We start from the raw sequence: 17228 nt of genomic DNA, 5'->3' as shown, positions 1-17228 counted from the left end.
AGCATCTTCATCTTCACCTGGTTTCTCAGGGTATACAAGCTTTCCTTCAACAGCTTCCATTACACCATGAACTCGAAACTGTATGACTACTTGAAATTTCCAATCTATCCAATTGGATTGACCCTCCAGTTTATCAACTACATAAACCTTAGAAATTTCCATGGTAGACAAAACACTTGAAGACAACTGAACAAGATTTTTCAAAAAGACAAATAACAATCAATCACAGTTTCTTTCACATACATCCTACTAACAAATCCAATAAATAAACACAGTTATTTGCGAGTCTGGGCCCATAACCTGTTGTAATAAACTGATTTTATTAGTAGGATAAAAGAAAAGTAAGAACTGTTAAAGAACCATTTAATAGACTAATAGTTTGTTTACATAACAACTTAAACAAACTAACATTATAATAATAAGAATTACATTATACAGCTGTTACACAGGACTGAGTAAATTATTTTTTATCTCAACAGTTTCGGATGATAACTTGACCATCAGCAGTCGTACAAAGAAATACAACAGCAGCATAACCATGAAGAGACGCATCTGCAAATCCATGAAGTTGAATTGAACAGCCTGATGTAAGCTCTAAATTTCTTGGAATTAGGATAGTTGAAACGTCAGACAATTCTTCAAGAAAACTCATCCAGGACTCAGCCAATTCTAGGGGTAAGGGAACATGCCAATTCAAATTCTGTGTCCAAAGGTATTGCATAAAACATTTAGCTTTCATAGTTACTGGTGTTATAAAACCTACTGGGTCATAGATTTTGGGCAATGATGCTCAAATCTTTACGTTTAGTACGTGGAATTGTTGTACATGACTTTGAAATGTTGAAATGGTAAGAAAATGTATCTGTAATAGATGACCAATGCAGACCTAGAATGCTGAAATGGGCTTGTTGTGTGGCATCATGAAAGAACATAGGAGTTTCTAGATGTTCTTGAGGCATATCATTGAGAAGCTTCTGTGAATTGGAGGTCCATTTTCTCAATTCAAATCCACCTTTCTTCAAAAGTTCAATCAATTGATTACGCAGCTCTAAAGCTTCGTCTTCGGAATCATGCCCTCCAATACAATCATCCATGTACGTTTGATGTAAAAGGACATGTTTTGCGGATGGGTAGACAATAGACAATAGACAATTAATCTTTATTAGCGAATTTCCCATATAGGGAATAAGCTATTACCGTAGTACTCATGGTAAGACCTGGACGCGGGACCGATTTTTTTTTTCATTTTGAGGTCCCTAGACGCCAAAAACAACATCCGTTCAAATTCATATATATATATATGTGTCCGTTAGCACGATAACTCGAGCAAAAATGATCCGATTTTGATGAAATTTGGTACAAACGTGTAAACCTACGTTTATTAATAATAAGCCCACTCGAACGAAACCTAGCCTGCTTGGATAATATTTTTACAAACATTTCAGCTAAACTATACTCAGCTTCAGTGACTTACCCTGATATGTCAGACCATGATGGACTTGATCTACAAGTTAATGTGTACAATACTCAAACCGAAGCTGCAAAAATTACTTTTATAAGTAGAGATATTTCTTTAAGGTGTCTTCATGAATTTAAATGGAAATTATCACAAATTGACTGGCTACAATTATTAAACCTAAGAAAATTACCTGCAGAAGATATGTTCGATCTATTTTTTTATAAAATGTTGAATACTTTTTATGAATGTTGCCCTGAGAAGAAACTCGTCAAGAAGGAAAACCACCATAATAACTCAGGAAATTCATGGTATACTCATGAGTTGAGGGAGATGAAGAATAGAACAATGGCATACCGTACAATCTATCAAGCAACTTCTGGCGAAACGGCTCGTAACGCTTATGTTCATTACAGAAAAGTGTATAAATTAGCTGTTAACCAAGCTAAATTAGCAGCTAATGTAAGAAGCATTGAATCTGCCCCCAATAAGCATAAGGCAGCCTGGAATCTGATCAAGAAAAATTATGCAACTAAGACCCAAGATGACGAAGTGAAGATCACTCCTGAGCAATACAATACATACTTCATGAGCTCTGTGGAAGAAGCCAGAAGCACCATCGACCAGCCGGAAGTGTCTGCGGAAGAGCTGCTAAGAAGATCTGACAAATGCAAAACCCAACTTGAATGGAAGTATGTGTCTTGTGGTGAAGTGGAAAGTGAAATGTTGGCTATGAAAGCTTCTAAAAGCAGAGATGTGTTTGGCCTGTCTAGTTACATAATCAAGTTTGTTATGAGTGAAATCTTGGCTCCCCTGGTTATGTGTATTAATGCTTGTTTAAAGGAAGGTGTTTTTCCTGAGTCTCAAAAGCTGTCTAGAGTCGTACCAGTGTATAAAAAGGGGGAGAAAAATAATGTAAAAAATTATCGCCCTGTATCTTTAGTACCTATTGTAGGCAAAGTGATTGAACGAATTGTAAAGCGCCAGGTATCCACATTTTTGGTAAATTTGAATATATTTTCTAATTGTCAATTTGGTTTCATTAATGGAAGATCAGCCACGAATGCCATTGATTGCATAATTTTAAAAATGTTGGAAGCGTTAGAAGACAGGAGTCTGGCTCAGATCACTGCATGTGATCTGAGTAAGGCTTTTGATTGTATAGATCATAAAATTCTTTTGAATAAATTGGAGCACTATGGCATCCGTGGTTGTCCTCTTCAGTTTGTTTGCTCTTATTTGAGTGGTCGGTCACAATATGTAGATGTAAAAGGAAAGTATTCAAACTGTACTAACGTTTTGACAGGGGTGCCTCAGGGCTCTGTTCTTGGCCCTTTGCTTTTTTTGGTGTCAGTTAATGACTTGCCACTTCATATTGAGGGATCATCAACCAAAATGTTTGCGGATGACACTACTTTTTTAACTATACATTCAAATTACAATAGTCTTAAGATAGCTGTAGATAAAACAATGGAGCAAGCTGGTGTATGGTTTGGTGCTAATAACCTAGTTCTAAATGTAGACAAAACACAAAATCTTATTTGCCTAACAAAAAATAAGAATATCGGTTGTGAGGTAGTGGATAACAAGGCTGTAAAGATTCTAGGTGTGCTTATTGATAGTGATCTGTCCTGGTCTTCCCATGTTGATTATGTCTGTAAGAAGTTGTCTAGAGTTTTATATTTGTTAGATAATTTAACAACTGTTGTACCTGATAAATATGTTAGAGTAGCCTATTTTGCTTTTTTTCAATCTGTTTTAAGTTATGGTTTAATTCTCTGGGGGAACAGTAGTTGTATTGAAGATGTTTTGTTACTGCAGAAGAAAGCCTTGCGAATAATAACTAGATCTCAATTTAAAGCTCATTGTAGGCCTTTATTTACCAGCACTAAGATATTAACTGTAATTAATCTGTATATATTTGTATGTTTAGTTGATGTAAAAAGTAATTTAAGTAATTTAGTTGTTAGAAGGGACTGCCATACGCATGATACAAGACATAACTCTTTGCTCCAAATTCCACAACATAGACTTAGTTTAAGTGCCAAGAACCATTCCATTTTGAGTTTAAATATGTTCAATATACTTCACCCTGAATCAAGACTTTTACCAGATTCTGTATTTAAAGTTAGACTTTACAGCTGGTTAACTGTAAATCCTTTTTATCATGTTAAAGAGTATTTTGATTTAAAAAAAAATACAACTGTAATCTTTTAGTTAAAATCCGCATGCACTTAATGTTTAGTTATAGTCTCATTGTACCTGTTTAGTTAAGTTTATAACAAATTTTGACTTGGCCTATTGTATAAATGTATATACTTAATGGCAATAAAGAGATTTGATTTGATTTGATTTGATTCAAACGAGTTTGCGATCCAGCATGATCGGACCATGGGAACGGGGGTTTACGGGGGGTTTTATGGGGTAAAAATAGGTTTTTCCCATTTTTGACCCAAAAAACATAAAATTTAGCAATTTCTTTCCAAACCATTTTGTAGAGCTTAAAAAAAACAAATAATTTAGTATATTGAAGCGTTATTATGCGCCTAATGGTTACGGAGAAAATTCCAAAAAATTGTAAATTTAAAATTCCCATGTTATTCTTATGGAGAATAAGTAAATTGTTGTAGTTTGCTTGTTTATGAACATATTTTGATCAAATTTGGAAAATGTTTTTATTTCTTACTAACTATTAACGTTTTACAAAAAAAAAAACAGTTTTACCCTCCCTGATGTAGCAAACCTAAGCACTAGTTAAACTAATTCTATTTAAATAGAGAATAAATGTTATATTTTTAAGTAGACATTTCAGTGTAAATCCAATCAGTCAAATGGAAATTCGCTTAGTCTGCAGGTTTGCTGCGGCGGGGGTATTTACACATTCATTAAGAATAGTAGTAGCGTCAATTTAAAATTTTACAATTGGGTACGCGTCACCTTCATCAGCAGCAAGTTGATTCAGAGTGGTAATGGCTAAAAACGGTGAACAATTCATGCCGTATGTGACAGTGATTAATTTAAAAACTGAGAGTGGATCTTGATTATTTTCTCTTCAGAGTATCAACTGATAGTTTTGATCGTCCGGGTGAACTTTAATTTGACGGTACATCTGTTTGATGTCGCAAGAAAAAACAACTTTGTAACTTCTGAAATTCATTAATATGTCATGAACATCAGTTTGAAGCTTAGGACCAGGGAGTAATATATCATTGAGAGAGATGTTGTTACTTGTTCGACAGGATGCGTCAAAAACAACACGAAGTTTGGTTGAGGATGAAGACTCTTTGACGACTCCATGATGGGGCAGGAAAAAATGTGGACAATTTAAAGGGGGTTTGACATCACATTTTGTCATGTGGCCAGAGGTGTTGTAATCTTTCATGAAATCACTGTATTTTTCATGAAATTCAGGTTGACAGGAGAATTTCCGTTCAAGAGATGCCATTCTGGATTTGGCAGGGATCAAAGAATCACCTAATACCTCACTATTAGGCTTGAATGGTAGTCTTACTACATAAGGTCCATCTGGATCACGGGAATGAGTCTTACCAAAATGATTGACACAGTAAGAGTCGTCGTCAGAAAGCTTTGAATGCTGCGGAGGTTCTTCTAGCTGCCAAAATCGCTGTAGAGAGCTGTGCAGATCGAAATCACTTATTGTTAAGAAGGTTGACAAGTTGTTGGTTGGGTGGTTTTCACCGAGGCAAGGTGTTTTACCCATAATTGTAAAACCAAATACTGTACCTACAACTTTTGGTAAATTATCACCAATGGTGTGTATCTCGCCAGTGAAAATGTTGGCAAAAAGTTCACATCCTAGGAGAATATCAATGGGTCCAGTAACATTAAATGAGGGATCTGCTAGGCTATATTTTCAGGGGCGTCGCCTTAGGGGGGGTAGGGGGGGGAGCCTCCCCCCCCCCTAGAATCTGGGAAAGAGAAAAGTTGGGAATTTCCTTGCCACGATTTGGGACAGTTGGGAAGTCAGATACAAGAAAAATATATTTTTAAACTAAACCAAATTTAAATATTTGCAAAAATCCATCAAAGATAAAAATGTCTTTGACTTGGACAAATAAACTTGACACTTCTTTGATTTCATTTAACTTTGATTAAACAAGGCTAAACCATGGCTAAACACACCTTATTTTAATAAATCAATAATCAATTAGCGGTATAGCTTGTTGGAATTTCGTTTACGAGAAATTTTGTTCCTTATTGGACGTATGTTGGCTACCTTGATCCTGTCCTGTGTTGATGATTCTGAATGATTCGTCTGCGAGACTGCGAGTTTGAATTTTGAAAGTGCAAACGATGTAGCTCTTCAGTTTAATTATGTTGTTTGTTAGTGTTTACAAGAAATTCAAAAATATTTTTCACGTCAGTCACATGAAATATATTTTATACCTTTTTTGTGGTATTTGGAGCAGGCTAACTGACCGGAGTACTTGCTAATAAGCAGATTAAAATAACATTAAAGATAGATGTTGTGTATCGGTATTACCTTTAAAACTCTTATTTTTTAATAACCTAAATGAAATATTTATTCTCTGAATATATTTAAAAAAATCTACACAAGTTATTTATCATTCCTATAAGGATTTAAAAAAATGAATCAACAAATCACTCTGAAACAGATCTACGTAGACAAAACAAAACATAACCTAAAATTTGATGTTTGACTTTCACTCGTTTGATTTTTGTCTAAGTTCTAGTTTGATGAAGATGAAGGTTAACATTTTTATTGTATGTATAAGTTTATTATCAACCAAGTTGAACGTTTTTATTTTATACAAGTCTTATTTTAGGTTTATTCTTTTCTAGACTAGAATTCAAATTCAAATAGTTTTATTGCCATTAAGTATACATGTCATACAATAGGCCAGGTCAATGCAGATAATATACAATTCAAAGTACAATGTACAGAGTCAAGTGTAAATAGATGAACATGCTATACTAATAAACTAATAATACTGGGTTTTTGTACAAAAGTATTACAGATGTATTGATAATTATGGTAATAATACCTTTTAGGAATAATACCTTTTTAGATATAGAATAATATTATTCACAACACTGATATTAATATTTCATCATTACAAACTTGTTTAGGCCTACCCTAGTTGTAAGTTTTATGAAAGTTAAAATGTTGATCTTAACTTTTATAAGTATTTTAATTTCATTATTTTGTAATAAAATATTTTTTCTATACTAATTTGTACTAGGCTTATTTTATATCCCTAAAATTTTACACTGCTACGTCTGCTACCACAATGGTTTGTAAAGTTTTTTGGATATGAAACATTACTTGTTCAAGTTTTTTGAAGTCATAAAACTGCATTATGAATTAGTAGAAGTTTTAGAAATTGAGTAATTTTGTATATATGTAAAACTAGGTATGTTTTGTTAACAGAAGTTTATTAATAATGAATTGAGTGTGACTGCTGTGTAGTATAATTTGTAGATTTTTTTAAAAAGTACAGAAATTGATTTCTAAAAAAAAAAAAAAAATTGTTGGGAAATCTATGTTAAGCAGTTGGGAAATTTGAGGCTTCTCCCCCCCCCCCCCCTGGGATTTAACCAAGCAATGCCACTGATATTTTCTGACATGCTCAATTACATCAGGATGCACTTGTGATCTAGGGAGTGGTGAAGTAATTTTGTCAAGAATAACTACAGTACAATTCTGAGCTACGAGTTTACTGCTTAGAGTTTCGAAATCCACATTAGTTACACCTAAGGTTACATACACCTAGTTACACCACATTAGTACTAAGGCCAGAGATGCCATCAATAGGAATTGCTGACTTACTTCGGACCACGTTTAATAGCTGGGCTGCACGTTCAGAGATGAAGGAGAATTGAGAAGCTGAATCAATCAAACCTCGGAGGATATGTGCGTGTCCGGAGGGAGACTTAACCTTGACAAGAGTCGTGGCTAGAAGTACTGTGGAGTTGCATTGGGAGAATTTATCACTTTTGCAAACCATGGATGTTGCACTTTAAGGGTATAAAACTTCATTAGGTTCACTTAGGCCTATATGTTGTTCTTCGGAGCGATTTCTGACTTTAGTAATAGGCTTAGTAGGTTTAGGTTTCAAAAAATGCAAAAGTGAATGATGAGGTTTTGAACAAGTCTTACAAGTACGCTTAGACATACACTGCTTAACCAAATGATTGCCAAGGCAAATTGTACACAGTTTTAAGTCATGTACCATTTGCAACCTTTCTTGAGGGGTTTTACTCTGGAATAATGTACAACTATATACATTGTGACTTTCATTGCAGCAAAAACATTTGAGATCATTTGAAGTGCTTACAAAAGCCAAAGGTCGACGTTGAAGATTTATCATTTTGAAATGAAACTTGGTTAGGGTTGGACATTTTTAGAGGAGCTACTTGTGGAGCATGACAGAGAGAGGCATCTCCACTGTTGTTACAAAAGTCTTTAAGAAATTTTATTAATTCACTTGCTTGAGGAAAATCAGAAGAATTTATGCGTTTTGATTCGAAAACTTGACAGAGGTTGGAATTTATTTTTCGTAAGATCAACATACTTAGTAGGTAGTTGTCTTCCATGACATTATAGTCAAGAACACTAATATAAGAGCTTGTTCATTTTCATTAAACTCAATTAAAAATGATCTGAGGTTTTTGATAGATTTGTCAGTTATATTGGGCAAATCAACAATTTTACTGAGGTGGACAGAGATTAGCCTACGCTTTGAGTGATATCTTTCCCGTAAAGCATTATAGGCTACTGTATAATTGCCAGATGAGATCGGTAAAGATTTGATTAAGTGTAAAGCTTCGCCTTCAAGTGAACTTATCAAGTACTGGTGTTTTTCAACAAGGGATAAGCTACTATTGTTGTGGATAGTAGTATCAAAAAGGTTAATGTAGGATATCCATGTTTTAGTGTCACCATTGAAGGACTTCAGTTCTAGCTTAGGCAATTTTACAATGCTAGTAGAAGGCCTAGAGGTTGGGTTTGATGTTACAGAGTTATTTGACAAGTGTTCATCATTAAAGTTCTGAATTAGAAGAGAAATTTTGGTTTGAATGTTAATTGAGAGTTCTGATATGTCGTTCTGGAGCTTTAAAATAGCTTCTTCATTGTCAGAAAAAACGTTAGTATTGTCATCAACATCAAGAAGCTTATCTAGGTTAGATTCAAAATTGGCAGAAATTGTTTTAGCTTTGTGCAAATAAAGGTTAAGTTTAGCGGTTTGAGCTTCTGTTATTTCTGGTGGACACGATTGAATATACTCACTGATCGTATTTAATTGCAATTTGCATCTATTAGAAAATGTGGAAAATCTCATTTTGAAAGTTAGGCCTAGATCGTTCAATGAGTTCAGTAAGTAGTCTAAATAATGTAAATGGATGGAGTAATTAGAGGATAAGGACAACTGAGGAATAAAATCTGGGTTTCTTTTTTATTTTCTTGTAGGTATTGATTTATTGTTAGAACTTACGATGAGATGCGATGAGTTGTCTTCATTGTCTTCGAAGAAGTACAGACATAACCTTACTTTTGACATGACGTTTGAAGCTGAAGTTGTAGACGAAATGAAGTGTCGAAGTGATGAATGCGGAGCGGAACTAGCAGAACGATGACGATGTTGAACACTTGGAATGAGAGGAGTGTGGACTGTATCGTGACGTAGACGAAAAGTTCAAAATGGCGATGCGGTATTGTCCTTGGCGGCTTCACGATGGATGACATACGTTCAACCGAGACATTGAAAATAAACTTGAGAAAAGTCGCACTAATGTTCGTAGATATAATCCGCGGCTCGATAGGACCAAAATGTGCGGTGTATTTATTATTAGAGAGGAAAAAGTCGAGGGTTTTGGTATAAAAGAGAATAATTTATTACGAGAAAAATGAATGTGTGATGTTATGAGCGGTGATTGGAGACGAATGAATCCAACAATGGTCATATGATGGAATGTTAAATACAAAGACATTTAAATTAATAGATGAAACAAAGACACTTGACGGAACAGAGATACAATACTTCCTAGAAGTTGATAATGTTTTGGTCCAATACAATTGATCAATATTCTTGCTTTGATTTGTTGTACTTCATCTTCGTTCCCCTTAATGTTTTTCAAATTAAAGTAATTTTCAAGTCGTTGTTTATATGAATTGAAATCTTCAAGATTTTCACCAAATGAGTCGAAATTGAATGATGTGATTACGTTCTAGGGTGTTGAAGGTTTTGGGTTCTGTGCATGCGTTTGTGTGATTTCATTAAACTTGTTCAGAAGTATAGCTTGTTGTTGAACAAATGTTGATAACATTTTTGAAAGGTCTTCAGTCATGATAGTATGTAAGTAAATGAATTGTTTATCCTGTAGAAAAGTGTAAGAGTCATTAAGAATCCCGTCCTCGTCGCCACTAAAACATATTTCACTTTGAAAACAAATAAATGATTCTATAAAATATTAGAACAAAACTGAATTTAATAATCATAGAAAATGTAATCATAAACATTTTACAGATGATTCAGATAATTGTTGTTTTAAAGAGCCAGGTAATGTGAATATATTACACTTACTCTGGGTTGATCACTTCACTCGCAACTATAAGGTGGCACAGCGCAGCGGGGGAGTCTCAGACTCCCGCCTCGTTGGGCCTTTCCACTGCCCATGGTTATATTACAATCCTATTATAGGATTACAAACAACAAAGGACCTACTTATTTATAGGCCTACTTATTTTCCTATAAATAAGGCCTACTTATTTATAGGAAAGAGTTTAGGAAGATATGCTCTACAAACTTTAGAGGAAGTGTTTTTCATTTTTTTGTGATAAAAAAGAAAAGAAAAACTAAAATACTGGTGTAAAAATTTGCTCAATTTCATAATTTATCATTCAATTTCAAAGAATGTATTGGATTTATCGCAAAGTGTAAAGAAACTTCTCTTGGAAAATTTATCTTGTACAACAAACTAAATTTATTGTAATTGGATAAACCATAATGGATATAAGCATGATTGCAATTCCTTTGCAACAATACCTTGCAACAACTTTGCAATTCCTGACTTTGCCCGGGGAAGCATCACGAGGATTTTAGGAAACTTTTGGTAAAATTTACATATTTTGGTGTACCATCCAGTGGTATAAATAATTTTACTTTTCACTAATTTGTTCCGACACAAAACCTTTATTTACAGTGGCAGTGGCGGGATAGTCAGTAGCGGCACTAGGGTATAGTGGTGGGGGTAGGACGGCTCGCACTACAAGTCGATCACAGAACTGAGCAGGATTCAGTTGTAACATATATAGAGATCTATGGTTGGCACATTATCTCCCCTTTTCTCCTTTCATATGATTCACAAAAAGTAAAATACAAATTCCTTTACCTCTTGGGCGAACGTGGTTTGGAAGTCTTCAGGGAACTTGTTGGCTCTCAGATTTGTCAGAGTGTGTATCCGTTCCATCTGGGTGTTGAAAGGAACCAGCAATTCAAAAAGAATCACACCCAGGGAGTATATGTCCACTTTATAACTGTAAGGCTTTCCAGATACCTGAATAACAATCAAGAAAATTAAAAATAATTCAATATAATGTGATACAGTAGAATCTTGTTAGTCATACACTGCATCGGTGGTCTTTCATCTTGGGTAACAAGAAAAATAACAAGAAGAAAATCTTTCTTGACTCGTTTGATTATACAGGGTGTTTTTAAAAGAATGCTGGGATTTTAAACAGTCGTTGCTCGGGGACTATTCAAGATAATTAAACGATTTAAACGTCAAATTGAAGGGAAAAGAACAAAGTTCTTTTCTCACTCTTTGATACAATTCGGAATGATTTAATAAAGTTTAGATTTTTACCAATCTTATATGAGCGTAAAACTGGCAAAATATGTACGCTTATAGCGATCAGCGGTACAGTTTATCTGAAATCTTAACTGAATATTTTTAGGCACATAAAGACTCTTATCTTCTACAGATAACATAACCAAGTGACCAATTTAGGTTTGTTTAACTGAGAACTTCGTCGGGCAAGAGATTTTTTCAGACTTCTGGTGCAGAATTGTCGGATTTCTTCGACTATGTCATCGTTTGTTTTTAGCTGGACAGGTGAATGTCTTTACAAAACACTACGGTGCCACAAAACTCATTAAACCAGCTTCAAGTTTCTTTATCATCAAGTAGATTTAAATTTAGTTTAATTTAGCAATGAATATAAACTCTGCGAACCACAGATTACAATCTGTGCCTTCTGTTGCGCCGTAAACGTCTTACTGGCAACTGGCGTCAAGCGTATGAGTCACAATAGTGGCCTACCTCCACGTACCTGTTTTGCAGTGCCGGATTTAGGGTACTTGCCCTAGGCCAAATTAATTGAGCGGCCCTCCCCCTGTGGTGGAAATTCCTTGCGATCGCGGAAGTAATCGTGAATATCTCCTATGCATCAAGGGCACATCATCATCGACACCCGTATCAAGGATGAAATCGTGGGCATCTCTCATAAATCATGTCAAAGCTATTATAGGTATCCGTGGCAAAATCATGTACATTCCCTGTGGGCTGCAACAAAGGTGCATCATCTTTGACACTCCCGAACGCGACGAAATTGTGATAATATCCCGTCAGCTGTAACCTTGAGGACATCATCACCGTTACCCGTGACAGCAGTAAAATCGTGAACACCTCCCGCGGGCCGCAATCACAGGGACATCATCATCGACACTCATGACCGTGGCGAAATCATAAACACCCCACGAAATTGGGAAGCCATCACAGGGAATCATCATTGACACCCCAGCCCCAGGGAAATCGTGAAAATCTTCCGCGGGCCGCAATCAGGGGGACGCCATCGTCAACACCCTCGGCCACGGTGAAATCATGAAAATCTCCCGTGGTCCGCAATCACGGGGACATCATCTTCAACACTCACGACCGCGGTAATATCGTGAACATCTCCCTCAGTCCACAATCACGGAGATATCGTTATCGTCACCTGCAATCGCGGCAAACTGATGGTTTTAAAATATTTTTTAAAAATCTAAATAAATGTTTTTTCAATCCTCTGCGGCCCCCTTTTGCTTGCGGCCCTAGGCTGCGGCCTAATCGGCCTAGTGGTAAATCCGGCACTGCTGTTTTGCGCATGCCAAGGTCAAAATTTCCTCCCTTGCTACACGGGAAACAAAACTTAGTTATAATAGCTTCAATTTGACGTATAAAACGTTTGTTACCTTGAATAGTACCCAAGCAATGATCATTAAAAATCCCGGCATTCTTTTAAAACCACCCTGTGTTTATTTTTACAGTAACAAACATGCTTATCTTGAAATACCTCATGGGTATAAGGATAGGTATCAAATCAAACGTTGTATTTGATCTCCTTTAAAAGATAACTTAGCATGTATCAGGGGTTATTTTACATTTTAAATACCCCCACCGCAGCAAACCTGCAGACTAAGCGAATTTCCATTTGACTGATTGGATTTACACTGAAATGTCTACTTACAAATATAACATTTATTCTTGATTTAAATAGAATTAGTTTAACAAGTACTTAGGTTTGCTGCATCAGGGAGGGTAAAACTGCTTTTTTTTTTGTAAAATGTGAATAGTTAGTAAGAAATAAAAACATTTTCCAAATTTGACCAAGATATGTTCACAAACAAGCAAACTACAACAGTTTACTTATTCTCCATAAGAATAACATGGGAATTTTAAATTTACAATTTTTTGGAATTTTCTCCGTAACCATTAGGCGCATAATAACGCTTCAATATACTAAATTATTTGTTTTTTTAAGCTCTACAAAATGGTTTGGAAAGAAATTGCTAAATTTTATGTTTTTTGGGCCAAAAATGGGAAAAACCTATTTTTACCCCATAAAACCCCCCGTAAACCCCCGTTCCCATGGTCCGATCATGCTGGATCGCGAACTCGTTCGAATAAATGTACGTTTACACGTTTGTACCAAATTTCATCAAAATCGGATAATTTTTGCTCGAGTTATCGTGCTGACGGACACATATATATATATATAAATATATATTAAGAAAACTGTAGTGATTAGGGCTACTATTTTGATATATAAACGCATTATTAAAAACTAAGTACCCTTTTTTAATTAATTTTATTTAACAACGACTAGTTTCGACGATTATGTCATAGTCATGTTGTTTTTATATCTAACAAATACAATAAACATTTTATCTAAATAATAAATACATTCATATGATTTCATAGGTTTTGATGACTTTAGATTTCTTCTGTTTTAACACGTTCGCTGCGGCACGTCAAATAGCGGGCGTATCCCCAGTGTGGCGCAGCCCTCAGCGTCGAGTAAACCCGATTGCCGCGTGTGATTGGCCTTTTCAATTTTGGTCTGACGAATAGCAAATAACGTGAGGGGATGTCCTGCTTTACAACGAGAGTCGATGTAGTTCGCTAAACACCCACAGATAGCAGCACTGCTTGGAACGTAGCCGGTCCCATTGGAATTGTATTGCCAAATGGAGGGAAAAAGACGGGAAAAAAAGAAGACTTTTGAGATTGCCAGACGGGGATTTTACGGGGAAATTTACTACCAACCTACACCACAACAAAATGCAAGTCACATACTACACGCTAACGTCGTATAGGTCCGCTTTCGGCCGACGCTGGAGCAAAAACGAAGATATACAAAAGGCATTACCGAGCGTTCCCGATGGGGTACGGACGCACCGTACGGGGGCCAAGCACCGTACCCGATCGGGAACGGCCGCACTCTACGTGTTAAATGGTCTTTATACTATATATAATAATTTTCTCTCTTAATTTAACTGCAGGATTTTTTCAAATATTGGATTGGATTTGTTGGTGTTCATTGTGTTTAGTAAATTTTCTGGGTGTTGTTTATAGTTTTTGTAAATGTAAAAATCTTCTTTAACATGTAATTTTGATTTGTCTTTTTCATATTCAAGGATTTTTAAATTTTCGTGGATGCTTTTGTATTCATGGTCTGTTTGTATTAAATGTTCTGCAAAATTAGATTTCATTGTTGTGCGGTTTCCTGATCTTAATGCTTGAATATGTTCTTTGAACCGTTTTTCAAAAGTTCGACTTGTTTGCCCAATGTAGGATTTATCACAATTAGAACATTTGATTTCATAAATACCTGATTTTCTTATATTGTCTTGATTGTGGTTAGCTGTATTTTCTTTTGAAATTTTGTTATTGATCATTTGAAAAGCATTATTTTTTGTTTTATAACTGATTATTACATTTGAACGGTTGAAAGTTTTTCTTAGGGCTTTATTAATTTTTGTATTGTACGGTATACAAATAAATTCTTTTCTCTTTTTGTTTTCTGTTCCTGAAGTAGTTCCTTGTGTTTGAAGTTTTCTCTTAAATTTCTTCTTAATCATTTTTTCAATTATAGATGGATTGTATCCATTTTTCACTGCCAAATATATAATAGTATTTTTTTCTTTGTTAAAGTTTTCAGTGGACATAGGAATATTTACAAGTCTGTGTGTTAATGAATGAAATGTTGCCAATTTATGTTGCCATGGATGATTAGAATGTGAAGGTATGATACTGTTTGTTGTAGTTGGTTTTCGGTAAATTTTAAATCTGTGAATGTGTTTTTCTTTTGAAATGGTTATATCTAGAAAGTTAATGTGTGAATGTTGTATTTCTTTTGAGAATTTAATTTGTGTCGAGATTGAATTTATGTGTTCGTGTAAATTGTTTGCTTCTGTTTGTGTTCCTTCAAAAAGGCAAAGGATATCGTCAGTGTTGGGGAAGCTACTTTTAAAATGTAGCTAGCTACAACTACTGCTACATTTCCAAAAAAGTAGCTTAGCTACAGCTACAGCTACAGTTCCGGAAAAGTAGCTAGCTACAACTACAGCTACAATGCAATGTAGCTACAGCTACAATTTTAGCTACTTTCCCAAAGACGTACTTTTTATTCCATGCACATTAGGTAAATGTAAAATTAATTGCAACAACATTTTTATTGAACAAACATTTAAACATGACATGTCAGTATTGTATCTAACATTACTTGGAAAACAAATTATTCCTGGATTTTATTTAATTTGTTGGCATTATAAACCTAACATTACAACAACAGCATCAAATAGTTGGGTGTCCCATCATATTTAGCACTTATTTTTAAATATTGCATTATTTTTAAGCATCTTAGCCTATATGTAAATTTCATTAAGTTCAAAGGACATTCAACCAAACTATGTTTTAAAAGCTCATTTTATTTCTTTAATATAGATTCATTTATAGATGTCTTATATCAATAATTAAGACCACTTAAACTGTAAAACGATTATTTAAAAATACTTTTTTGTGTTACAGAGCCTAGCCTATTGAAATTGGAGTTTATTGCCTTTCTTTACTTTTAATGTTAACAACGACATTGCTATAACTTTTAACCATGATAAGTTACTTGTTCTATGAATAACACTTTTCAATGTCAAGAAATCGTCCTTTATTGTCATTATGCATAGGGCAAATTGTGCTTCAACCTAGTTGGTACAGAAAACAGTATTCAGCAACTTATCCTGAAATCGGCTTTTAATTTAAACATGTTGAAATTTGTAATGTAAAAATAACATGTAGGCCTACTTGGCTATGTAACAAGTTGGCTATAGTAGCTTTGTTCTTGCAAGGACTAAACAGATATATTCCTAATAATTGAACTTGGTATTCGTCTTAAACCATAGCATAGCCTAGGAATAGTCCAATACAAGAGCTGTTAGCAGGAGCAAACTATGCTATTTTTTTAATGTAAGTGTCATGTTATATGGAGATTTTTTCGTTACAATTATCATGTAGTCTAGGCATATCTTAAATCTCATCAGGTAATTTCCTCTTTGTTAATTTAGTAAACCTTTGAAAAATCTTTGTAATCTAACCAAGGATGTTAGATACCAAGGATCTTGTGATGATGAACCACAATCAACAGCTGAAACAAAGGTTGATGACCAGCTTTCTCATTATTTTAAGGTTTAGTGTTGGTTTCCATTAAAACCCTAGTTAAAACACTATCAATATAACAAAGAAACTAAATTGATTACTAATTTCCCTATCAATCACTTGCAAGCATTCAATAGCTTGTCTTGTCACTGGTACCGGTAACGTTTAAACGTCGTCTGCATCTAGCGATTTTATTTTATCTGACAGTAATCATAGAGTAGTAAATTAAGGAAATGAGAGCTAAAAATGTGGATAACACTCATTTAATGGCCTCCATGTCCACACAGCGTTGTAATAGGGAATGAAACGGCTGCAACCAGCTGTATGTAGCCAAGAAAGTAGGCCTAATTGTTTTGAAAATCTCAGTTTGAAAGATGTTGTTTCACGTAAGGTTGAGGTTATGGTAAAAATCACTATCTCAAACAATGTTAATGTAGCGAGAAAAGTAGCTAAAATTCCACTACAACTACTTTAAAAATGTAGCTAGCTACAGCTAAAGCTACAAAATCTTAAAAGTAGCGACGCTACAGCTAACGCTACAAAAAAAGTAGCGCGCTACTGTAGCGTCGCTACTTGTAGCGCGCTACTTCCCAACACTGGATATCGTCAACATATCGGTGCCAGTATATAATTTTGGATTTGTAAGGGTTGCTTTCAATTAAAACTTTGGTTTTCTCTAAATTATTCATGTAAATGTCAGCTAGAAGTCCAGACAGAGGAGAACCCATAGGTAAACCGTCTTCTTGAATGTAAAATGACTGATTATATTGGAAATAATTTTGGTTTAATGTAATTTTGGTTAGTCTAACTAAATCAT

General features: G+C 34.8%; 1 protein-coding gene across 1 annotated transcript in view; it reads right to left on the bottom strand.

The window, feature by feature from the left end:
- LOC128982072 (eukaryotic translation initiation factor 2-alpha kinase) overlaps positions 1 to 17228 on the bottom strand; it is a 221666-nt gene that overhangs the window by 10476 nt on the left and 193962 nt on the right. Inside the window, exon 15 of the mRNA XM_054401116.1 lies at positions 10832 to 10996. Coding sequence (XP_054257091.1) covers positions 10832 to 10996 — 165 coding nt within the window. The remainder of the gene's footprint in view (positions 1 to 10831; positions 10997 to 17228) is intronic.

Source organism: Macrosteles quadrilineatus, unplaced genomic scaffold, assembly GCF_028750875.1.
Source record: "Macrosteles quadrilineatus isolate MER2022 unplaced genomic scaffold, UCM_ALF_1.0 Scaffold_1__1_contigs__length_201487025, whole genome shotgun sequence".
Classification (NCBI taxonomy): domain Eukaryota; kingdom Metazoa; phylum Arthropoda; class Insecta; order Hemiptera; family Cicadellidae; genus Macrosteles; species Macrosteles quadrilineatus.
This window is presented reverse-complemented; position numbering and strand designations above follow the sequence as displayed.